A 26,574-nucleotide genomic window follows, 5' to 3' on the forward strand; every position below is an offset into this window, starting at 1 on the left:
ATGAAAAACTTAGCTTCTTGATATTACTTATAGATTTACCTTTGACATTTCCCAATGCAAAGATTAGTAGAATGAAACTTATCAGATGAAGAAATAAGTTTGCTTCCATGTTGAAGTGATTTCTGGAATTATGGATCATATAATTAATTCATGGCGTCAGTGAAGTTACGCTCGCAACTGACACCTGCCGCATGGTCACGTGGCGAAAATAAATTTTGCATAGAATTTAGTAAAATCTGTTGAAAAACTTATTTTCTTAAAGTTCATAGCAAATTGAAAAAATTCCAAACATTTTTGAGCTTAAAATGTTTAAATTCAAGAAGGAGCACAAAACCAACATGGTACTATGATATCGTTAAGGGAAAGTGGTGGGTTCGATTCCTATCTGGAACTCAGAAAAGTTTTTTTTGAATTTCCTGTCTCCTCACACATTTCCTTCATACTCATTCTGTTATACAAAAAGTACTTCTCTTCCTTGGCGCTGTCCGGTATCCTTGGATAATGGATTGCTAAATTAACAACCTGGTCCCATTATTCCCAAGGTCTTAAATATGCGGACCGAGGTCGGGTAATAATTCTGGCCCTCCATCGCTAAAGGATAGATTGTATACATCCGTCGCCATGCATTATAAGTTAAGCATTAAGCTGACTTTGGATAAAATTATATTTATTTAATCTACTGGTCTTTCCTGAGATTCCATGTCAAGTTTGATCATCAGAAAATTGGGTTTAAAGTTGGCTTGCATAGCTTGCAAGATTAGACAGATTACAGTTAACTGATGCCGTTAGTTTTAACATAGAGCCATTGCGACAATGTCGGCAATTCTATTCGTTTAATTTACTTAGAGTCTTGTTAACCGCTTTCAAGGCGTGCTTACCAGATTATCGTAAACTTTATTAGTTAGGGGTTCAGAAATAATTCACTCGACTATCAAAATAAAGTCCGTCGTATATATGTTTAGTAAAATGAATTCGTTGCATTATCGTTTCAACTCCTTCTTACAAGTATGCGATGACATTTCCATCAGACATGAAGTCACAGTTTTACTTGTTTTGTGATTTATAGATTTTTTAAACCACTCCATTTTAGTATTATATTTTCATTTCCAAAACTAGTTTCGGTGATATCAAATTCTGTCTCTGATTTTAAGGTTATTCAAATTTTCTTGTCTTCTTTTAAAGCTTTTTGTTTTACAAAATTGTTTATACGAAAAACGAATGCTAGCTAGAAGTTAGCAGAACTTTTGATAACTGAATTAAAGGACTTTCAATTCATTCATCTATCCTAATACGAATGAAAAACTTAGCTTCTTGATATTATTTATAGATTTACCTTTGACATTTCCCAATGCAAAGATTAGTAGAATGAAACTTATCAGATGAAGAAATAAGTTTGCTTCCATGTTGAAGTGATTTCTGGAATTATGGATCATATAATTAATTCATGGCGTCAGTGAAGTTCACGGTCGCAACTGACATCTGCCGCATGGTCACGTGACGAAAATAAATTTTGCATAGAATTTAGTAAAATGTGTTAAAAATCTTATTTTCTTAAAGTTCATAGGAAATTGAAAAAGTTTCAAATATTTTTGAGCTGAAATGTTTAAATTGTAAGATTTAATAACATATACAATAATTGGTGACTTTTATTTGCATATCTAATCATTTTCTCCTATTTGGGATTGGAGCATGATATCAGGAAAGACATCGAGATGTATCGAGATTAAATAAAGTTATCTATCTATCTACCTACCTACCTACCTACCTACCTACCTACCTACCTACCTACCTACCTACCTACCTACCTACCTACCTACCTACCTACCTACCTACCTTCTAAAAAACCTTAAGGTGACGCGGGCACTAGCTTTTGAATTTCTGTCAAAATGGTCACATGCACTCATTCACGTAGAAGAGTTTCACACACACACAAGAACGCAACGGGATATCATTAAAACTTGGAAGAAGGTGTACTTGCCGTTTTGCTTATATAGGAAAATAATGATCCCTAATTCATCTTCATAGTTTTCCTTAAAACAGCCAAAGTACTTTAAGGCATAATGTAGTTCGGTGTTGTTGAGGGAGGCTGGTGTCTTTTCCAAAACGAAGACGACGCTGCTGCCGTTGACGTACGATAAATTCATGTGCTCCTGACAGACTTTACAATATCCACTATCGTTCACACAAGCAAATTCATTACTTGATTTTGTGACGTTGACCGCTTTAACATCTTTATTGTTGAATTTCAAAACGACCTTTGTCGACTTGCATTCGTTTTGCGGGATAGAACGATTAAAATATATTCTTCCACCAACGTAGCCTTTAATCCTGCCTGTTGGATCGAAAAGATCAGCTTGAATCAATTAATTGGAAACGATGTAAAATACGTATGTCAAGGACAAGGACAAGGACAAGGACAAGGACAAGGACAAGGACAAGGACAAGGACAAGGACAAGGACAAGGACAAGGACAAGGACAAGGACAAGGACAAGGACAAGGACAAGGACAAGGACAAGGACAAGGACAATGATGATGAAACGATAATGATAACGATAACAATGTTGATGATTATCATCTTTGTCACGGGGGATTTCCTATTGCTGCTATTTTCATAATGAAATTGCAAACTCGCTAGCTGCAAGCTGCACGAAATTTGGTTTTTCGCTGCCGTCAATCAAACCTTATCAGTCGGTACCTTTTATGTTTTGACTGGCGGCAGAGAAAAACCAAATTTCAGCCTGCAGCTCGGAGACACAGAGTTCTTATGTTTATGAAAATAGCAGTAAAAATCAACATGTGAGTTAAGTGCTGTATATTGTGAATAGTGTGTGTGGATCTTGAGCGAACCTCACGGAAGAGCCCCGTACCTAATATACAGGAGTGATGGTTGTAAAATATATGCATGGTCATACAGAGCAAAATTGTTTACAAACCTTGAAGTTTAATCGTTCGAACAGTTCCTCCACTAGGGGTGTCCTCGGTAGTCGAATATTTGTATTCATACACACATTTAGTCTCACGATTATTGAGTGTTGGTGGAGGATTCATGATAACGAAATGGGCTCGATTATCATCTTTGGTCAAATATGACGTCACCTGTGACAGGCATATATTATACAGCCAATGATCTTCATTGCAAACTTTGGTACCATTGTATGAAACAAATTTAGTTGTAGTTGTATCAGTAGCATTGCTCAATTTGAGAATAACAATCAGCTTTTCTATTGGTTGCTTAGTATCATTATTTTCATTACAGGAAAGATCCAATGGTTCGTCAAAAAATCCTGTGATGATGGAACCTGTGGATTGAAGTTTATTGGGCAAATGAGACTCACAATGTTTTATTTTTTCACCTGCCCGCCTGCCCGCCTGGCTCCGTCTGTACTTATTACTTAACAACCAAAACAACTGTTTTAAAGCTGGTTTAGACGGTACGATTTTCGCCTACAACTATCGTATACAACACGCTCGCGCCATCCTACAACTCGAGTCGTAGCGTGTAAATCAAGCCTACGACTCGCCTACGACAGACGCGAGAGCGTTGTATACGATAGTTGTGGGCAAAAATCGTACCGTCTAAACCGGCCTTTAGGATACAAAGAAATAAGAACACAATGAACCAGCAGAAAATAAAAACACGACCAATAATTCTAGTTATGAGAACATCAAGACTGAAAATAATCGTTCATGGAAATAATGTTAAATTAATTGCAAGATGTGTCCCCTTGTCGACATATAAGTACTGCTAAGTGTTGATGAAATTAAATCATTTTCTCAGCTGATTTATCCTGAGATCTCATATCAAATCACTATGTTTTCCAAGGTTTTGAATTTAGGTTGATATAATATTTTCGAAAACAGCTGACGATTAGACTCGGTGGCTTGTGGGACTTGCAAGGGAGATTAACTAATGCAAAGGGACAAGGCCGTTTCGCAGTCTACGACAATTTACATTAATCTTACTTAAAAGTCCTAATTGCTAACCTCTTTCAAGGTATGATTATTCGATTAGAGTAAACTTTTTTACGGGTTTATCTGCCTTTCCTCCAATAAAACAATCAATTATACCAAAATGTATATGCCCCAGAAATAACTGGTATCAAATATATGTGCGGGTTTCCCTTCATGATCACCAGTTTATTTTCCGACCCCATGACTTTTGAACAACCATGACGATGTCTTAGTTTCACTCGCTTTGTGATTTATAGAGACTTATAAACTATATCATTTTAATGTTTTCTTTTCGGTACAAAAACTAGTTTACTGTGATGTCCAATACTCTATTACTGTCATTCACAAAGTGCAGTGTTTTCTATGCAAAGAACGAATGTTCGTAGTTTAATAGCAGAACTGTTGACAACTGAATTAAACTCTCGGTCTCTACTCGGCCGTCTTCCAACTGGGAGTACGAATGCTCATGATATGACTACATTATTTCGATTAATAGTTTTACCTGTGACACTCCCCAATGCAAAGATTAGTAGAATCAAACTTATCCTAAAAAATAAGATTCCGTCCATGTTGAACTGAAGCGGACTTGATCATAACTAATTCATGGACTGTTTTCGAAGTAAGTCGGAATCAGAACTAACATCTGCCAAACCGGCCATTGTGCAAGTCGATGTTGCGCTATGACTTCTAAAAACTATGCAACTAGATTTTTTTTGAGACAAAAACTTGTATAATTTTTCGTTTTAAAATGAATTATAAAAAATATTATCTAATTTTTTTCCATGAGTTCTGTCAAGGATGTTATTTTTTACTTTTTGGCTTCAAAAAGTTGGATTGGGCGTCACGCACGCTGTTTGCAAGCGAAGCAAATAGATGCAGACAATATTTCTCTTTTTCTGACAAAAGACTATAACTGAATATAACGTCGGAAACGTTATATATATGTTATAGACACCTTATATTGGTAACAAAGAGTAAAAGACTTTGTAAAAGTTCCCGGTTAAAAAGTTACTTATATAAGGGAACCTTTAGCACGACGTTCTTGCTAGGTACAGCAACACTCAAACTGCAGTTCGACGCCTGGAGATTTCCGTCAAACGTTCGACATTTAGCAAGGCGTCATAACGATGTTGTGGCTAAAAGAGCCGCCATATTGAATTTCATTGATACTGCATGATACTAGCGATCAGCGGTATACCTGATATTAAAGGTCTCTATTATCCTCAGAAACGCCGACGCAGCGTACAAATTAGTTTGCTCGCTTTTTTATTTTTTATTTTATTTCCGATTGCATGACGACAATCTCGTAGTTTTGGCTTTAAATTAATTTAAAGATCATTGTTACTGTGAAATCTGATGCGTAAAGTGGGTCACTAAAACCTGAATCTTGATATGTAGAGAGCTGTAAGATAAATGGGAGACAGTGTACATTATTTAACACTGGCTGGGATCCTGCTGAGCTTCAAAAGACGCTTTATTGAAGTCTAAACTTTTATGTAAACTGTGTAGCACTTGGTTTCTGGGATCAGTATCAATATCAGTTCTGTTCCATTATTAACAGCAATTAGCTGAACAACGGGAGCTCTATAAGAAGTCCTTTGAAGGCTTTTCTGTCTTTTGTTAATCTTCTGGCCTGATCTTTATCAATGTTTTATAGTTTTTCGATCTTTATCTATGGATCTCTGACATATTTTTTGGTTGGTTTGATGAAAAGAAATTTTTTTGTAAGATTGGAGTTCGGCCGTATACATATGTGTGCGATATATTTTAAATATCGAACATATAAGAAATCCCGTAGTGGTGGAGTCCCAATTATCCGTTCAACATCAGTATTTTTGTATTTGAGTGCAAAAGTTTCTTCACCATCACTATCTGTTTTTCTCTTCCAGCCATTTTTTATCATTCTTCTTAGAAGGCCGTACCAACATGTTTCGAGTTTTTTCAGTTCTTCCTCATTCGGTAATTGTGCTTACGTCCGTGCAATAAAGAAGTCTAGATCTAATACAGGATTCTAAGATTTTCTTTCTAGTTTTCATGGACACTTTATTGACATCTGTGAGAACATTCTTTAGATCGTGAAATTTACCAGTTGCACTGATAATTCTGTTGTCAACAAAAGAATCTTTTGGGTCTTTCTCATAGTTTTTTATTTCCAACTATAGCTAGGTCCTACTTTTACAAACACTTTTTACCGTGCTATCCGGAGCGTTCTTGCAAAGATTAGTGATTATAAAAAAACATACAGTTATGTGCGAGTGCTCGTTGTTAATTATGTGCCAAGAATCTATCAATTTTCTCTGGTGATAAAAACCAATGTATTTTTAGACAGTTGCATGTGGTTCTTACACTAGTGTCATGCTAATACTGCCTGCCTTCCAGGTTCTTTGCAATAAAAATGAAAAAACAAATTACATGAATGGAGATTGACGGTGTGCAGATAATATTTCTTTAGTTGTTCTTCATTAGTCTTGATTGGTGACTTTCTTATTCGTGAAAAATTCCGGTTGACTTCTGATTGTTAACTCAACATTCTCTTTTGAATTGATAATATTTCTCCCGTCTAATCAGTTTTTATTTGTTTATTTTTTTCCATAAGCCCGAATACGTTTGATAATGTCAAAACCACCTCGACAAAGATGACCACAATGACCGCGGTTAGGAAAACTGAAAAATAAAAAAAATTGTACTTGGTATTTAACTGAGCTGCATCCCAAGCTGCCTTTCATTCCTCTCTTTTCTATATCTTTTCATAATCGATAACATTCCCCCATATACCTGCGTTAGTGTCTATCGCTGATATGTTTCTTCCCTCTAGCACCGTCAGGTTCAAGGAACTGCTGGTTTTTTGGCTGTAGTTCCTTTGCTGTACTAAGCACAAGTACTCTCCCTCATCTTCGGGCTTGGCTTCTCGAATCTCGTACACACAGTGTCCTGTACTATTATGACACAGTGTACGATTCCTCTTCTTGATGATGACAGAAGGCGTTGGACGGCCTTTAGCTTCGCATTCGATAGTCGTTGCGTTACCTTCCTCGACTTCCATTTTTAACGGCCATTTCAATATTTCTGCGGGTACTGCCCAAAGGTACATGAAATAAATGAAAAATTAAATGAACTTTCTTGTTGTCTTCTTTATTCCTACCTTCCTTCCTACCTTCCTTCCTTCCTACCTTCCTTCCTTCCTTTCTTCCTTCCTTCTTTCCTTCACTAAGAAATGATGACTCATCATGATTGTAGGGTAGTCTGTAAAGTCATCCAGTATAGAATTTAAATCTTGGCAAGCGAAGACTGCCAATTAAAGTTTGCGGTTATAACTTACCAAATTTGACAAGTGTTACCCAATTCGTAAGAGGTCTCCTGTCCAAACTTAGTTCCACCTCTACGCCATACTTCTTGAAGTCCACATCCGTCAAGTTGTACATTTTGACTCTTGCTGTACAATTCACACAGTCGTAAATATTCCCGCTCCAATCCACCTTTCTTTCGAATTCTCTTCGTTTAGATACCGCGTTGCGTTCTTGAACAGCCAGGATCTTGTTTCTCACAAAGCCAGGATCATCCCAAACACCAAAAAGAAATTCAAACACTCCATTTGTAAGTGAGCTTGACCAGGATCCGACGTGAAAGTGCCACTCTAACGTGACATCACTGCCTTCTTCACTGTACACTTCTTTCTCAGGTTTAAGGATGAACGAGTCTGCCGTAAAAGCTATAGATCGAATAAGTTAGTTTGCAATTTAGTTCAGCATATTTCCAAATAATATATTTAGAGCCACAGATACGCTATCGGGTTTCCCTGTAATTCCTCGAATACGCTTGTTAATCGGAACGTCCAAGACAATTATCTTGCTTTCTGATATAGATATATCCCATTACTAAACTGTATTTGATATAGAAGATATAACTAGCTAAAAACTAGTGTGAGCTGCGTCGGTGTTTCTAATGAAACAGTAATGATGAAAAGGTAAATTATACACCATGAAAAGATGAAAAAATGAAAAAACTTACTGACGTTTCGGACGCTAGTCCTTCGTCGGAGTAAAAGAAATTTTTTTATATAAAGATTTAAACGCTAGGGCGAGGGTTTGCATTGAACTTCGATATAAATCCGCGAGCACGTGCGTTTTAACTGGTTTAAAAACAACCAGATAGCATACCAGATTTTAATATTATCTTATTTTTTCAGTTTTCTGTGATATCAAATACTGTATCTCATGTTAAGTTTGTTCAATTAAGTTTTGGCTTGTAATATCTTCTTAAGATATTTTCAGTAACTCCTTAGAAGTTCTACAAAGTGGTTTTCGTATACAAAGAACGAATAATGCTTTTTGTTAGTGATACTTTCGTCAATTGAATTCAAAGTCTCTCATCTACAACCCGAGTACTGACATATGCTCATGACTATAGCTTCCTGATATTATTAATATGATAGTTTTACCTTTGACACTCCCCAATGCAAAAATTAGTAGAATCAAACTTATCCAAAGAAATAAGATTGCGTCCATGTTGAACTGAAGCGGACTTGATCATAACTAATTCATGGACTGTTTTCGAAGTAAGTCGGAATCAGAACTAACATCTGCTGTCGGCGTCCACAATACAACTTAGACTGCCTGTGGTTTGATGGCAGAACAATAAAATCCCGAAAGAATTCTTCCTTATTTAAAACGATTGTATAGGTTGATATTAATAGACGTCACTTCCGGTAATAGCTCTTTTTTTATTGGCTTGTAGAATCCTGGAGGTTGTTTTGATCTCTTGTTTTCTGGTTTGATGTCTTGAAAAAAGTCAGATATAATAGTTTGAGGACTTATTTTGATATGTTTTGGCTTAGCATCCGCTAGTTGCCCCCCAGTCAACCGCTTGTTTGCCACCCAGTCAACTCCAAAAAGTCACGTGATTGATAGTAAGCAATTGCTCCTGCCATCTAACATGGCTGCCTTCACGTGATGGTGCAAAGCATCTATTTGTATGAAAATGGAGCTACGATATGATGGACAAGTCAAAATCTCAACAAAACTCCTAAAAACTATGTAACTAGATTTTTTGGGGACCGGGTAGTTATGTAAGCTTTGGTTTTAAAATTCGTAATGTGAAAATTCGTTATATGTATTTTAGACTATTCGGTTGTGTGGAGGATGTCATTAGAAACGTGCTTGTTTGATGGTAAGGAAAATTCTTGATGGAGACACTTGTGACGCACTTCAAAACTATTTTAATCTTCATCAACACGAGAAAACCACTAATTACGATTTTGAGACGACAATACCACGAAATATTGACGGGAGAAAATATATTATATATTCGGTATTGGGCGGAGTAGCTTTACACACAAAAAAGAAAAAAACTGACCGATTTTCCTTGATTAAAAGCGAAATTCTCCTTACGAGCGCGCGCTATGGCACAAGCAACAAGCGTAAAAATTTGACGCACGCGCGCTCAAGTTTTCCTTTTTGTTGCATGTTGACCAATCAGAAACCTTAATTTTGAAACGACAATACCACAAAAATTGTCGTCTCAAAAATATAAGAGACTATTTAGTGAATTGCGATACCAAGCATTATGACAGAATGTGATAGTCAAGGCTTCTTCTACATGCCTGCCAAAATATTTAACGAACTTCCAATGGACATTCGTAATTCAGATCAGTTTCAGGATTTGAAAAATGCTTAAATGCTCATTATAAATTATAAATTTTTAATCTTTTTACTACAAATGTATAGTATCATACGTTTACATAGTATTATGTTTTATGCTATCTTAGTTTTTATATTAAGAATTATATATATACATCTTTATTTATTTGATAATTCATATCGTAGATTTTTTCTTTTATTCTTTTCTTTTAAGCAGGACGTACATTGATACCATTGTATGATCTCTTGGTAGACAAGTAATAGGTCTATAGTTACTTGGAGTAGGTCCCTTCTTCTCATCTTTCATGATCGGTGTTGTTCTTCCTTCTGTCATCCATGCAAACGCTTTGAACAGAATATGGAAATTCCACAACAAATATTCTACAAAAAATCGAAGCTCGAAACTTTCGTCCTTTTATTCTCATGGGAAGGATAGGTAGCAATGTCCGTTCTTTGGTGTTAGTTGTACGTCCTTTCAGTCCGTTCTACGTAGCATGTTGCCAAAATTACACTTTACTTGACTACAGATCTTCATCATTCAGGTCATCCTCATTGTTCGGGATCGGGATGTTGTTTTTGTCGAAAACAACACATTTGTTTCTACCAGCACATTCCAACCACTATAACAATAGCAACAGCAACACACCCAATAACGATGCCAGCTATTTCTCCACCCGTCAAACCTTTTTCATTCAAAAACAAAGAAGAAAAATATGAGTCTGAGCTAAAAAATCCAATAAAGTCTGTGAACAGGTCCTAAAGGGAAGAGCGTGGGATAAAGAAAAGACATACTTTTGATCAATTAAAACTATCAACAAACTATGGATGAGTGGATTAGAGCATTAGTTGATATGAATCTTGAATCCTTTTCTTCCACTACAGATATTAGCATTGAATGTTACATAATGAATAGCATAATAACAATCAAGGATGTTGTATTGTAGCGGTAGTGGACTCACCTCTTATCTCTCTATGATCTCAGGTTGGATTCCTGGACTTGGCATGACATGTGAGTAGAGTTTATTAGGTCACTCCCTTGATTCGAGGGTTTTTCTCCTGGGTCTAAATTGGGTTTGATTCCTAGACTCAGCATCACATGTGAATAGAGTTCATTAGGACTCTTTCTTGGTTTGTGGGATTTTGCGAGTCCGGGATCTCGGGTATTCCTAGTTCCCTCCACATAAAGTAACACACGCTAGCCATGTCCTGACTTTGATAAGCCCAAAGTTTTTCTTTACACGATAAAATCTGAGTTTTTTCATATCATGTCAGCACAACAGATCTTTTCTGAATTCGGCAAACGAGGTGTATGGTGGCCTAGCTTGGGTATCAACAACACCGTATAAAACATGAGCAAAAGATGTTTGTAGGCAAGCTTTTGTTCGCTATTTCAGAAAATATCATATTTCTTTTTTTTTAAGAAAAAAGAAAAGATGCATGTAAAGCTAACAAAACCACAAATAAATGCTGCTCCTTTGCAAGGTTCGTGGTCTTGGTCCAAATGCATGATAATTAACCTTTCTCTGTGACTTTGATCAGCCAAAAAAAATTTTTTTTCTTTTCAATATCATGTCAGCACAACTAAATCTTTTATGAATTCGTCAAATGAGGTGCATTGTGGTCTAGCTTCGGTACCATGTACCAACACCATATAAGGCATGATGAACAAGAGTGTTGGTACCTAAGCTATAGACCACAATGCACCATGTTCGCTATTCCAGAAATGATTGATGTAAAGCTGATCAAACCACTGAAAACTGTGGTATTTATCATTAGTTTCCAACTGACGATCGAATAATAAATATTATTAACCTTTATTTGTTGGGGTCGTCGTTTCTTTTGTCGGGGTCATCGTTGCTGTAGTTTCTGAAACCGAAAGAAAGCAGTTTATCTACCTCAACAACGATGACAGCAACAATAACACGAGCAACAACAGCACGAACAACAACACGAACAACAACAGCAACAGCAACGACAACACGAACAACAACAGCAACAACAACAGCAACGACAATTTACTAAATGTTCAGCGACAACAACAACAACACAAACAACAAGAACAAGAAAAACAATAACAACTACAACAGCAACAACAACTTTTACCATAACTTGGAAATTTCTCGCGCGCTATTGGCTTAGAACCAGTGTCGATTTAACAAATCGAAGTCAGTTTTCTATGGCTCTGTACCGTAATCGAGCAGGAAATGACGTCAAAAATGATCCAAACTCAAGTGGAACCACGTACGCAGCGTTCAATTTTTTCGACTTTGTTATATGGTAAAAAAACAAATCAAAGTCAGTTTCCTATGGGTAGTCCCATAGCAGACTGACTTCCATTTATTTAATTGATGTTCTGCAACACTACAAAATCGGTGCCGTCACTGCAGTCATGGGTTACATCTGCACATTGGGTTTTGGCACTCAAATACATTTTTTCTATCCCACACAGGAACTTCTTATCACAGTTACCCTTTCAGCTGAAATTAGACCAAAACTAAATAAAATAACAACATAAACAAACAATGACTACAACAATACCGACAACCGATGGTATTGCTGCTGTCACTGCGGAATGAATCTGTAAGTAATCATACCTAACATCAAGTGTTCGCATCATATACTAAAAACGTTACTGATATTAAGTTTCAATGACAAAAAAACTACACTCAGTGAACTTTTTTGATCAAATAAAGGTGAAGTAATTTATTCAAAGTAGATCTTGTTTTGTTGCTGCATGCCTCAGTAAACGACAATAATGTTTAGCGCAAACGTCACTATAATATTAATATTGTTAGGGCACGTCTTGAATGTATTACACGGGACATACACCAGTCATATCCGCCCACGAGCCTGCACAGGCTCTGGGAACAATATTGAATGAACTTACGAAAAAACCTTAAGGTGACGCGAGCACTAGCTTTTGAATTTCTGTCAAAATGGTCACATTCATTCACGTAGAAGAGTTTCACACACACACAAGAACGTAACGGGACATTCAAAACTGGGAAGAAGGTGTACTTGCCCTTTTATTTATATAGGAGAAATATAATCGTCTCAAGTAGAGCGTGATTGTTTTTGTTCTCTACACAATCAATAAACTTCACGTGACAATGTAATTCGGTGTTGTTGAGGGAGGCTGGTGTCTTTTCCAAAACGAAGACGACGCTGCTGCCGTTGACGTACGATAAATTCATGTGCTCCTGACAGACTTTACAATATCTACTGTCGATAGCACAAGCAAATTCATTCTTTGATTGTGTGATGTTGACCGCTTTAACATCTTTATTGTTGAATTTCAAGTAGACGACCTTTAACGAATTGCATGCAAGTCCGTTTTGCGGGATAGAACAATTAAAATGTATTCTTCCACCAACGTAGCCTTTAATCCTGCCTGTTGGATTGAAAATTAAAATCAGCTTGAATCAATTAATTGGTAACGATGTAAAATACGGGATTTTAAAATACGTATGTCATGATAGTGTGACAGTCATACAATGACAATGACAATGACAATGCGGACAATGACAATGACAAAAACGATGATTATGATGATGATGCCTCATCATCATCATCATCTTATTCTTATTCTTCTTCATCATCATCATCTTTGTCACGGGGGATTTTCTATTACTGCTATTTTCATAATGAACATGCGAACTCACTAGCTGCACGAAGTTTGTCAAAACATAAAAGGTACCGACTGATTAGGTTTGATTGACGGCAGCGGAAAACCAAATTTCAGCGTGCAGCTCGTAGACACAGAATTCGTATGTTTATAAAAATAGCAGTAAATTCTCCCTCCGTAAAAATCAACATGTGAGTTAAGTGCTGTATATTGTGAATAGTGTGTGTGGATCTTGAGCGAACCCCACGGAAGAGCCCCGTACGTAATATACGGGAGTGATGGTTGTAAAATATATGCATGGTCATACAGAGCAATTGTTTACAAACCTCGAAGTTTAATCCTTCGTCCTGGACTAAGGATGATCTTATCCTTGTATTCATACGCACAGTTAGTCTCACAATTATTGAGTATTGGTGGAGGATTCATGATAACGAAATGGACTTGATCATCTTTGGTCAAATATGACGTCACCTGTGACAGGCATATATTATACAGCCAATGATCTTCATTGCAAACTTTGGTACCATTGTATGAAACAAATTTAGTTATAGTTGTATCAGTAGTATTGCTCAAGTAAAGAGTAACAATAATCGGCTTTTCGATCGGTTGCTTAGTATCATGTATTTTACAGGAAAGATCAAGTGGTTCGTCAAAAAATCCTGTAATGATGGAACCTGTGGATTGAAGGTTATTGGGCAAATGAGATTCACAATGTTTTATTTTTCACAGGCTTTATGTAATATAGCATTTATCTGTTTAGCTGCCCGCCTGGCCGCCCGCCCGCCTGGCTAGGTCTGTAGTTATTACAACCAAAACAACTGCTTTACGATACAGATAAAAATAAGAACGCGACACAAAAACCCAGCAGAAAATAAAAACACGGCGACTAATTCTAGTTATGAGAACATCAAGACTGAGAACAATCGTTCATGGAAATAATGTTAAATTAAATGCAAGATGTGTCCCCTTGTCGACATATAAGTACTGCTAAGTGTTGATGAAATTAAATCATTTTCTCAACTCATTTATCCTGAGATCTCATATCAAATCACTATGTTTTCCAAGGTCTTGAATTTAGGTTGATATAATATTTTCGAAAAACTGCTGATGATTTGACTCGTTGGCTTGTGGAACTTGCAAGGTAGACAGATTAACCGATACAAAGCGACAAGGCCGTTTTGCAGGCTACGACAATTTAAATTAATTACTGGGATACCTGTCATATCATAGTCGTAAAATGTCTTTGTTTTTTTGTATTTTTCTCCTCGACAAAATGAGTTGCGCAATATTCCCTCTCTCCTCTTCTCTCCTCCCAAAGCCTCCCCAAAACCCAAAACCCACAAGGAACGCCTAGCTACGCAGGCTAGATAAGCGATAGTATGAAACAAATTCATTCAGCATGACTCGTTTTCTCTTGAACTTGACAATATAGTCTTATAACCTACTATGTTTATGTATTTATATTAACTGTTTTGGCTTCAAAGTCTACTCACAAAGGAACATGAGGTACATAGTAATATTTATTTTAAGATTCTATTTGATTTAAGAAGCAAAATAAATAATTTGCTAGCACATTCCAGGGTTAGTCTTTGCCGTTCGAAGTGATATCTCTTTAATTTTTCTTCAAAAAAATGGCGATTCATTGAAAAATGTCGATAAATTATAAAACCATAAAATGTACAGCAATTATGAGAGAGGTTTTGAGCAAATATTACCCTGTATTTACGTTTCAAATGAAGCATTTTGATTTTAAAGTTGCATGCTTTTGAAACGTGTTACTAATTACGTATGCCAAAATCCGGAACCCGCAACCCGGAACTTTAGATTCTTAGAGACTCTGATCCTAGTAAATCGTCCCAACCAGGGTCTGGCTTATCATTACTTCGAGACGTCACGAAATACTTTATCAGTAGTGTTGGAAGCTCAACCAACTAAATCCTTCATGCATGTTGAAACCAGGTCCTCCAGGTATCCCCTGCCAACAGGGTCTTGTTTTACTTAAAAGTCCTAATTGCTAACCATCTCTTTCAAGGCATGATTATCCTATTAGGGTAAACTTTTTCAGGGGCGGATCCAGGATTTTTTCAAAGGGGGGTTGTAGCATTGATTGAGGTGGTTGAGAGATATAGTAGACCAAAGGGTTAGGGAGACGATTATTTGCTGCAGGCAAGCATAGTTGTTTCAGGTCCCACACACGGCGTATAGAAAACAAAAGCGAGCGAAATGTGTTCGGCACCCCTGTTTTAATAAAACTCGCGATTCTGTTGGTGTTGTCATGAAAAAAAAAATAATAATAATAAATCACGATGGCTCTCATAGGGGGGGTTGCAACCCCCAAAACCCACCCCTAGATATGCCACTGTTTTTTTACGGGTTTATCTGCATTTCCTCGAATAAAACAATCAATTACACAAAGAAGGATCGTCCTCAATATAAATGCCCCAGAAATAATTGGTACTAAGGTGGAACCAAACTAATTCAGAGGGAAATTTGGAAGAATTTTATTCTTTATTTTCCAACATCTCAAATCGATAGATTTTTCCAGTGCTAACAATATCAAATGAACTGGTAAGACTTTATATGGTAAATAATATGATAATATATTTATAAACATATAGAGGATATTTCAAGGCGTGCTTACCAGATTATCGTAAACGTTTTTAGTTAGGGGTTCAGAAATAATTCACTCGACTATTCAAATAAAGTCCGTCGTATATATGTTTAGTAACATGAATACGTTGCATTATCGATTCAATTCCTCCATACAAAGTATGCGATGACATTTCCATCAGACATGAAGTCACAGTTTTACTTGTTTTGTGATTTATAGATTTTTTAAACAACTACACTGATTTTAGTATTATATTTTCATTTCCAAAACTAGTTTCGGTGATATCAAATTCTGTCTCTGATTTTAAGGTTATTCAAATTTTCTCGTCTTCTTTTAAAGCTTTTTTTTCCTTACAAAATTGTTTATACAAAAAACGCGAATGCTAGCTAGAAGTTAGCAGAACTTTCGACAACTGAATTAAAGGACTTTCAATTCCTTCAACTAACCTAATCCGAATGAAAAACTTAGCTTCTTGATATTATTTATAGATTTACCTTTGACATTTTCCAATGCAAAGATTAGTAGAATGAAACTTATCAGATGAAGAAATAAGTTTGTTTCCATGTTGAAGTGATTTCTGGAATTATGGATCATATAATTGATTCATGGACTCAGTGAAATTACGCTCGCAACTGACATCTGCCGCATGGTCACGTGACAAGTAAATTTTGCATAGAATTTAGTAAAATGTGTAGAAAATGTTATTTTCTTAAAGTTCATAGCAACTTGAAAAAATTCCAAAACATTTTTGAGCTCAAAATGTTTAAATTGTAAGATTTGATTACATATACAATAATTGGTGACTTATTTGCATATCTAATCATTTATTCCTATTTGGGATTGGAGCATAATATCATTCAAGACATGTATGTTTTATTATTGTTTTTTATCTTATAGGTACGATTCTAAATGAAAAATTTAGATAGAAGACTCCTCTTCCAGATTTCAGTTACGTAGGCACTCAAGATAGATGGTCGCCATAACTAATAGCATATAGATTTCGAATTTTGAGTTTTGGATTCTAACCAGATAAAAAAAATTAAACTAATTCAGTTACTTTTTGTTCTAATATGCTTATCTTCCAATATGTCAGTTAGTCACCTACGCAGCCGCTATTAATAATAATAATAATAATAATAATAATATATATATTATATAGCGACAATATCGCTATTGATGGGTTGTAAGCATTCCCAAGAGAGTTAAAAGACAAAAACATGGCGGCCATTGTGGTACCGTTAACAATGGATGCTAATGAGAAATCTTTTGTTAAATGGTACCAACATGGCCGCGATGACGTAACGTGTCATCGAAGAATTAGTGTCGTCACGCAACGCTTACTCCCCTATGCTACTTAGCGTTGCGTGACGACACTAATAGCGGTTGAGTAAGAGACTATATGTTAATGAGTGTGATGTCAAAGAAGGCATTATTAAATATACAGAAATTAAATTTTCTGGAGCAATAAAAAATCCTGTATAAAACATCATTGTCTTACTCAGGGTTTATAGAAAGGTTGTTCCAAATTTGTTTTCTCATAGTAATAAGTGTTTGAATTTATGAAATAAACGCAAATGCCTTCTATGACATCACAGTCATTAGCTTATTGGAAGTATAGACCTTGATATCTCCATGCATCACTCAAATCATATAAAATTATTTTACCATTCAATTGACGTTGGAGAAGGTGGGTCGGCTCTCCTCCTGTTTTTCCTCCTTACCTCATATTTTTAGATGACCTCAAATGTTGAGACTATAGCTCATAGGTTTCCAGTTTTCACATATGGAAGTACTCCACATCAGAATGCATCCACGAGAAGCTGAGTGAAGCTTTTGTAGGCCAGAAGTGTATTTTTTTGTTCTTTCTTGGTCTGTCTATAAGGAAGGCAATAATTGAGAGGCTTATAGTTGGGTTGCTTACTGAGTATGATCCAGACAGAGCTAAGGCGGTAGGGTGTACTGGTCATCTTCATTGATTTTCGTGAAAAAAATCGTCCCGGATGGGGAAGTATTTGTCTGTCTTGCTACTGAAGAACTTGAGCATGATTAAAGTCAATGTAGTGATGTGTTCTAGAGTATTGTTTGTAATAACGTATTATAATGAGTTGTCTTAATTTGTTCTTGGGGTATTTTTTAGCTCCTTTGGCCTCCACACACAAACCCTAAATATCTCTACATATCATTAGTCTGCAATCTCGTACCCAGAGCCCACGTTCCTGTTGGTCAGTACCGAGAAACGATGCTGACCATGAGGAATGTGGGCTCTGGGTACGAGATTGCACTAGTCTGCAAATTGATGCCAGCTATTTGTCCAGCGGAAAAATACCCTTCAAAAGACAAGGGGAAATATACGTCTGAGCTAAAAATTCAAATAAAGCCTGTTTACAGCTTAAGTAGAAAAACCTCGGGTTTGGGAAGGAACGGGGGAAAACGAAAAAAGGAAAAATGAGAAAGACGAGAGCCTAAAACGTCATTAGCTTACAACTGTTTCATGTTTGATTTGTGGACTCAGCAACACATGTTCCGGTAGTCAGAGTCGGGTTTTTAGGTCTCTCCCTCGATTCTAGGGTAAACTGACGAGGTGTATGGTGTTCCAGGTAAACAACACCACCTAAGGTATGACTAATCAAATATGATCACAATGCACCATGTTCGCTATCTCAGAAAAGAGATGTGGAAAACTGACCAAATCACAGATTACTGTGAGACCCTATTCTTTTTTTTTTATATTTACATACATGGTTAACCTAATACAAGATTCTTCTACAATTTATTTGAAACATGTATATATATATATATATATATATATCCTTTCTAATACCTCAGTTTTGAGTTCTCTTTTGCTCTGTGTTAGCCTCGATTGTGCATACATTATTCAGCAAGTATGGTAGAGCAAAACCCTTAGAATTCTAAGGCAATTGTATTGTTTATTGGTATACATTTCTCACATCATTACCAAGGGCTGTATCAATACTAAAGAATATATTACAAGCTATTGAGGCTAACACAGAGCAAAAGAGTACTCGAAACTGAGGTATTAGAATGGATATATATATATATATATATATACATACATGTAAATAAATAGAAGAATCTTGTATTAGGTTAACCATGTATGTAAATATTCCAGCTTTTTTTAAAAAAAAGAATAGATCTTGTAACACTATCATGTAACACTAAGTACCATCTTCATTCCCACAAGTAGAAAAACCTTTCTACCCATTTAACTCCTGGAGTACTTTCAAAAATGCAAGGATTATTAATGCAGAGGAAAAATCTACTGTTCCAACAAACATGGCTGTGCCACAGAGGAGGATCCACTAGTATTCCATGTTCCTTTGCACGCTTATTATTGTTTTCTTTGGCTTTCACTGGTTGATATGAATCTTTTTGTAACAATACTTCTACCACTAATATCACTAAAACTAAGGTGTTAGTATTTGATGAAGGCTACAAGTTCAACTAATTTGACAAATAAAAGAAGACAGTTGTAGGATAAGTACTGAACCTGAAATTACTCAAAAAGTATTCCAGTATTTTGACAAGTACCTTTAAATTTCTTGAAGAATTTATAAATAGACAACACTAAGGTATGACATACACTCTACTTAAGTACATGTACAATTTTAGCTGTTTGAATAAAAATATGTTATAATCTCATCTCACTCACAATGCATTCTGGGATATTAGTGATCCTTCTCTGGCTGCTCCATGAGTTGTTTTTATATTAGCTATTTTGAGGTTGAGGCGAAAAATGGGTCAAGTTAGCAACTTGTTATTACTTGGACTGGATAGATTAAATCTGTTTCAGAGTATACCTTATCGGTAAGTATGTACAGACCGCAGGATATAAACTGTTCATGGCTGATACTTACAAGTTTTTCAAGCTTTGCTTCAAGACCACTGTCACAAGTACCACTCATTGTGAAACTAGCACTTTTGAAAAACAGAAAGCAAAAAAAAGGCATATATAAGGGCACAATTTAAGGGCTATTAATATATAAGGGCTATTTCACAGATATAATTGTAAGTTTTATTTATATATTATTATTTATTCTATTTATTATTATCCTAACAAGACCCAATTTATACTATTCTTAATGCAAATAGCAGCTGTCTATCTTGGTTAGCTACTACAGTTACAGACAGCTTGTACCCTTAAGTCTGTTTATTCTTATATTTTTAAATTACAAATTATTGTAATTAAGGTACTAATAATTAAAATTGATTGATTGATTGATTGATTGAATTGGACTTAAGCACATAAATAGCATTTTTTGGTGGGACAAGATTGGAATCCAGAAAAAAACATGATAGGTTATCTGGGATTTCAGGTAATGTTCTTGAAATATGTAAATCAGTCCCTTACTGGACAAAAGTAAGCTTATATACCAGTAATAAACCTTTCCAGAATTGCCTTGCATGACCATGGAACAATGGTTTTAAAGTGCACATGAACCCTTCGACAATACTTTCAGTACTGATTCTACATAAAGTAAATAGTTGAATGGTAAAATATTTCTTGATTTGAGTGATGCGTTTCTAAGTTATGAAGGTTTATTCTTCCAATATGCTAATGAGTGTGACGTCTATTAAGGCTTAATCAAATATACAAAATCGAACTGGTTCATAGATACAGTATTTAAGAAGCATCATTATTTTACTCATGGTTTACATGAAAGCTATTTACAATTTTTATTTTCAAAATGGCCAGCATTTAGTATTATTAGTTACAACAAAAACACTCAAATACCTTACCTGACGTCATCATCATTAACATATTGGAAGTATAAACCTTAATAACTTAAAGACGCATCACTCAAATCAAGAAATATTTTACCAATCAACTATTTACTTTATGCAGAACCAGTACTGAATGTATTGTCAAAGGGTTCATTTGCACTTTAAGTCAAGACTGAACTTGATTCTTTTATTTATCAAGTTCAACCTCAACTTGAAGCCATTGTTTCATGATCAGTCTAGCAAATCCAGGAAAGGTCTATATATGGACCAACCTTTTGATAAACAGAAAGCAAAAATGACATGTGTTTTCTTGTGCACTACGCCAGGGGACAGCTAGTTCACAGATTAAACTTAAAAAATTGGGGGATCCAGAAAAATTAATAGGTTATAGGAGATTTCAGGTAAATAGGCCCTTTGCAGTTAACGGTCACGTGTCTGTACTTGTGAGCAAAATTTTTTATTTATTTTAAATTGGTGATTCTTTTTAGCTACTTGTAAAGAACTGAATGAAACGATGTGTAACCAGTGTGTTACAAAATGCAGTTTTATTACGACCTCTCGAAACAGGTTGTAGAAATTTTATTTGCTCACCAGTATATAATTTCACCCATGGGAATCAAGATGTTCTTTCATTTGCTCTCAGTGAATTAATCAGCACGTGATTACTGAGCTGCAATTGGCCTATTGTTGATGAAATATGTAAATCAACCCTTGCTAGACAAAAGGTATATACCAGTAATTCATTGACCAATTCGCATAATAGAATATTGAGACCTTTCTGACAAATATTGAACAATATCTAGCAGAGAGCTTGCTACAAATCACATTTTAAAATAATCTTATTCCAGCAAGAATGTCAGCTTACAACACGTAGGCAAGTCGATCATTACAGGTTTTGTCCCGATAAACGTGAGGAAAATATCTTAAACCAATTCTAAATTAATGGACCAATACCTTGGGTTATGAAGCTTTGACACTGATATTTAGATAACACAGTATTAGATTCACCTAAGAAGGTTTATTAATGTTAACCGAAGGATTTTTAAAAATTTTCTTTTTTGAATGTTATCTTTAGCTTGTTACTTGACTAAATGCTTGGCTGGTTGAATCAATACAAGAAGACTTGTAGAAAGAATAATGAATAAATATCATGTCTAGCAAAGCTTACCTGTTTTGCAGCTGTTTTGAGAGTTAAAAAATCAAATATTTAGCGAGTTAGTAAATCTGGACAGAAAAAGACGAACCTACCAATGCAACCCATGGGACCTGCCACCACAGGATACCCACAACACCAATAGATATCACGTGACTGTTCGTTTGGGTCAAAGGTTATGCTTTTGCAAGCCCTTTTTGTTTTTGTTTTTTGTTGTTTTTATTTTATTTACTCTCTTTACCTTTTTTCTCTTTCTTTGGTTGTTTCCCCCCTGCTAAGTTGTTGTTTCGCTTAAAAAAGAAGATGGGAGAAAAGGCCATGCAAGAAAATTGGAAAAAAATTAGACAGATAAATATATTACAGATAAAGACATTTTGAGAAATATTTTTTAATGGCTTTTCAAGATCGACAGTTACGTTACAAAATCTTCTTTCTTAATGCCGGCAATTAAAGTGAGGCCGGGCAACTCCGTGAAACCCCACCCCTCAACTCCGCGAGTAGGGTGTTCGGCGGTCGATTTTGAAAAAGACCCCTAAAAGGTACGCATAATCTAAAGTTGTGTTGATTTCACTTTATATCAGGTTTCTTTAAAATCTTGTTTCTTCTGTTCATGTTTGTTCAATGAAGAAAAATAAATAATAGATGATCCTAAACGGTACGGAGTTATGTTACCAGGGCGCTTATTAGGTAATTAGGTAATTACCTAATTAGCGCCCTGGTTTTGAACGCTTAGAACCCGCGGCAGTCAAACTTTGTGCAGCTCGGCGACCGTTACAGCGCGGTCGGCCTGGAATCTAGCCAAAACCAGGGCGCTTATTAGGTAGGGCGGCGAAACCACTGGTCATTGTCTTGTTCGACGTGTGATGCGGAGGAGGACTGGGAACTAGTCACGTTTTCACGCTTCGCGCCGCTACTCTTGTCCCGCTCGTCTGCTATCATCGGAAGCAAATTTTTCAAAAATTGCGCCATTCAAGGTCTAATGCTCAAATCCTTCTAGTAAATCACTTTTAGTGATGATACATGGAGTAGATTTTGTCTTTTCGAAGTGTTCCCATCATATGGATAAAAGCTTTCGATTTTTTTCGTAAACTGCTGAGGTAACGGTTGAGAGTAGAAAAAAGACGTAAGAAGCGCGTTAAGGAACTCTTCAATGGTCTGTTTTCCAATAAAAACTTAAAGCACTTATCCAAGATTCATATATGCTATATTATGATGAATCATCTTTCAAATGGTAGATTTTTGAATTGATGATTATGATATAAAGTTGTTACGATTTTTTTTAATTTGCTAACTGTGTAATTTTTGTGTACGTCTATGTGAAATGTACAACACTATCTTAGTACAGTGGGCAAATATGACTGATAAGAATCAATTTTCAGATCGTGCAAACAGAATTAAAGCGAGAAAGAAAATGAGCGATTCCTTGGACGCATTGTTTGTCACTGTTTCAGCAAGAGATCTTTCATGTTCAATGATGTTTGATTCTGGATGACTTAACCTCTCCAATGAGAAAGAAGGGGAATGTTTCGTAACGTTTGTGAGAAGGAAACCTTCATTCTTTTCCATGTCCTTTCCTTGAATCATTTAATCGTCCTGTTCAGGGTTATGGTTATCATAATCGGTATCGTATTTCCAGAAAATCTTGGTCAAATTCGCACAAAATAGGCTCAAAACTATTGCCCACCATCATAGTTTGACCGATTTGGGCGAAAACAAAAGGAAAGTCGTTCCCAGTCCCCCACATCACACATTTTTTGCTCGGCCTGCCCGTTTCGCCGCCCTACCTAATAAGCGCCCTGTTCAAAACGGCTGTTAATTTTGGAAATCTCGCTGGATTTATTCTTCGAGGGGATCATTTTAATGTGATATTTTTGGATTAACGTGAAGGGCAACTATCTGGCTTTCGTGTTGTGGAGTATCGAAGCAAGGGGACGCGTTTTAGTCTGCGAATCGATGGATTTTCGAGAGCGGCTCGGTCCGTTGGCCTAATGGAGGTCTCCTTCCTTTTCTTCTTCTTAGTAGTGATGGGAGAACTCAGCTAAAATCCACCAAATCGTCCTGAAATCGCTACCAGACAACAATAAAAACAAAAGGAACACCACATGAAGGTTTGGATTTATTTTCCTTATTTTTCACAGAGTTATAAGCTAAACAGTAATTTCCCACACATTGCCTTATAAATCGTCCTGTTATATGAGATTGGGCTTCCTGTGAAGAGGCCGTGACAGAGAATTTCTAATAGATTGGGCCGATTGGTCTCTAGGTTAAGTATTCATCGTTCAAATGTGATTGCAAGCAAGTAGAAGGCACACAATCTGCAGTTTTTTGCTTTTCTTTTAGCCTTTGTATCGACCTTATAACCTCAAATTTAGTCTTTAACGTTTGTTAACAGTTTGTGAACCGCTTTGGTCGTTTTTCTAACATGGATTTGGTCGCTTTGGTTGCCTTTATTTGATCACCACGAGTTAAATAAATTTGAACCGTAGCCATCTTACCACGAGATAACCAGAACAAATTGTATTCTTCATGTAGAATCAATGCTGAAAATATTGAGTTAGGGGTCATAGGCACTTTAAAGACAAGCGCGTATTACAAGGATTGATTTGTTGCCTTCACAAGCGTTATTGTTATCTTTTTTGTTATGTTGTTGTTTGAAAGTCAATTCTGATTGGCCAAAGGAGTTCAATATAACATTCCTAGAATATTTCTAGGTGCCCACAGTGTTTCGATTCGCGCTGTAACATGGCGACCACATCTTTCGTCCTTTTATTCTCATGTGAAGGATAGGTAGTAATGTTTGTCTTTGGTGTTGGTTGTTCGTCCTTTCAGTCCGTTCTACGTAGCATGTTGCCAAAATTACACTTTACTTGACTAAAGCTAGCGGATCTGTAATCAGTGATAGATTGTTGCAATTTTACTTTTTCGTAAAATCCTGAATTTAGAATCTAAAAATCACAATAAATTCAGCTTTTACAATTTATTTTCTTTCTTACGACGTTAATAATCCTACCCTTTTCATGGATTTCAAGAATAAATTCAAATGATTAGAAAAGGTACCTTTTTAGTTGATAAAAAGGTAGAAAATTTAGTGTTTTCTCTTATGTGATGAAATTTCCCACCTTTTTTCAAGTTTCACCCTTTAAAGGAAATTCGAAAAGCAGTACTAAAAGGTACCTTTTTCTATCAAAACTAGTCACTGCAGTATTATTAATTGATTTTAATTGAAAAAGCAAATGTAAAAAATGTAAAAGCTGAATTTATTGTGATTTTTAGATTCTAAATTCAGGATTTTACGAAAAAGTAGAATTGCCACAATCTATCACTGATTATCTTCATCATTCATCCTCATTGGTCGGGATCCGCGATGTTGTTTTTGTTGACAACAACACATTCGTTTCCACCAGCACACAATTCCAACCGCTATAGCAATAAAAGCAAGAAGAACAGTAATAACGATGCCAGCTATTTCTCCACCCGTCAAACCTTTTTCAACAAAGAAGAAAAATATGTCTGAGCTAAAAAATCCAATAAAGTCTGTGAACAGGTCCTAAAGGGAAGAGCGTGGGATAAAGAAAAGACATACTTTTGATCAATTAAAACTATCAACAAACTATGGGCTGCTTGTTTAGAGCATTAGTTGATATGAATCTTGAAACCCTCTAGCGATTGTTTCTGTCGCGACGAAGAAGGTGTTGGTGGTTTTGGTGGACGTCAATCACAAGGCGTTTCCATAACATTGTCGGAAAACACAAAGCTATAAGGGCACGTGCCTATAGGATGTCATGGAAACGCCTTGATTGACGTTCACCAAAACCTTCTTCGTCGCGACAGAAACAATCGCTAGAGCGGCGCGTGTGATTGAGAATGGATATAATATTGAATATTGCGTAAGATAGTATAATAACAGTCGAGGTGTAGCCGTATTGCACTCGCCTCTCACCTCTCTGGAGTCTCGGGTTTGATTGCGGGATTCGGTATCAAACGTGAGTAGAGATTAGGTCTCTCCCTTCCTTCAGTGATTTGAGGGTTTTACTCCGGTTTTCTTCCCTCCACAAAAACACGCTAAATTCCAATTGGATCTGTGAGTTAGCAGTGCCCTAGATTTGACCAGCCCAGAGATTGTTTCAAAGTTCGATCTGTGAGTTAGCCATACCCTGACTGAGATCAATCCAGAGGGTGTTTCAGGGTTTAATCTGTGAGGAGTTAGCCATGTCCTGGCTTTGATCAGCCCAGAGGTTTTTATTTTTACTTTTTATTTTTGCGCGATAAAATCTGAAAGTGTTTTTCAATATCATGTCAGAACAACAGATCGATTCTGAATTCGACAAACATGGTGCATGGTGGTCTAGCTTGGGTATCAACAACACCGTATAAAACATGATGAACAAAAAATGTTTGTACCCAAGCTATACTACAATGCACCTTGTTCCCTTTCCTTGGTCTAGCTCTGATCTACAATATGAGGCATGACGAACAAAAGATGTGTGTACCCAAGCTAGACTACAATGCACCTCGTTCGCTATCTCAGAAAATGTATATTCCTTTTTTTAAAAAGGAAAAAAGAAAAGATTCATGTAAAGCTGACCAAATCACAGATAACTGTGAGACCCTGTGGTATTTGTCATTTGTTTTGGGCTGTTCAGTAATCAAACAACAATCATAATTAACCTTTTTCTGTCGAAGTCGTCGTTCCATTAGTGGATGTAGTCGTGCTTGATGCAGTAGTTGATGTTGTCCCTGGAAAGAAAATTACCGTCATTTGGGATAAATGCTAGTCTCCTTTGTATTCTTTCTTAGTGATAATGGTTTGAATTTTAATAGTCATCAGTTTAATCTAGTGGACTCTCATTTTCT

The 26,574-nt window shown here is 36.2% G+C and overlaps 3 protein-coding genes across 5 annotated transcripts in view; all 3 read right to left on the minus strand.

Moving 5' to 3' along the window:
- Window positions 1–1,894: 1,894 nt before the first annotated feature.
- Window positions 1,895–26,574, minus strand: part of LOC116309095 (uncharacterized) — a 27,755-nt gene continuing 3,075 nt past the window's right edge. Inside the window, exons 1-3 of one of the 3 annotated variants that reach the window (XM_089039144.1) lie at window positions 4,455–4,522; window positions 2,935–3,300; window positions 1,895–2,332 (exon numbers count right to left, since the gene is read on the minus strand). In XM_089039144.1, the coding sequence (XP_088895270.1) occupies window positions 1,920–2,332; window positions 2,935–3,300; window positions 4,455–4,521 (846 nt within the window). In that variant the 5' untranslated portion in view covers window position 4,522 and the 3' untranslated portion in view covers window positions 1,895–1,919. Of the gene's footprint in view, window positions 2,333–2,934; window positions 3,301–4,454; window positions 4,523–23,818; window positions 25,204–26,388; window positions 26,458–26,574 lie in introns of those variants that run through there. The other 2 variants (XM_089039143.1, XM_031719645.2) reach the window with 2 other exon arrangements.
- Window positions 6,076–8,495, minus strand: LOC116309097 (uncharacterized). Its single transcript, XM_031719647.2, has 4 exons — window positions 8,391–8,495; window positions 7,272–7,661; window positions 6,728–7,027; window positions 6,076–6,616 (listed from the first exon to the last, which is right to left on the minus strand). Exons 1-4 carry the CDS (start codon window positions 8,455–8,457, stop codon window positions 6,513–6,515), a joined length of 861 nt encoding a protein of 286 aa, XP_031575507.1. The 5' UTR covers window positions 8,458–8,495; the 3' UTR covers window positions 6,076–6,512.
- LOC116309098 (uncharacterized) lies at window positions 9,633–21,843 on the minus strand. The gene is made up of 6 exons (XM_089039151.1): window positions 21,736–21,843; window positions 19,700–19,760; window positions 17,546–17,699; window positions 13,540–13,887; window positions 11,401–12,979; window positions 9,633–10,271 (listed from the first exon to the last, which is right to left on the minus strand). The coding sequence occupies exons 4-5, from the start codon at window positions 13,637–13,639 to the stop codon at window positions 12,615–12,617; spliced, it is 465 nt and encodes a 154-aa protein (XP_088895277.1). The 5' UTR covers window positions 13,640–13,887; window positions 17,546–17,699; window positions 19,700–19,760; window positions 21,736–21,843; the 3' UTR covers window positions 9,633–10,271; window positions 11,401–12,614.

Source organism: Actinia tenebrosa, unplaced genomic scaffold, assembly GCF_029948245.1.
Source record: "Actinia tenebrosa isolate PJP-AT-01 unplaced genomic scaffold, QUT_ActTen_1.0 PGA_scaffold6__47_contigs__length_16458017, whole genome shotgun sequence".
NCBI lineage: Eukaryota > Metazoa > Cnidaria > Anthozoa > Actiniaria > Actiniidae > Actinia > Actinia tenebrosa.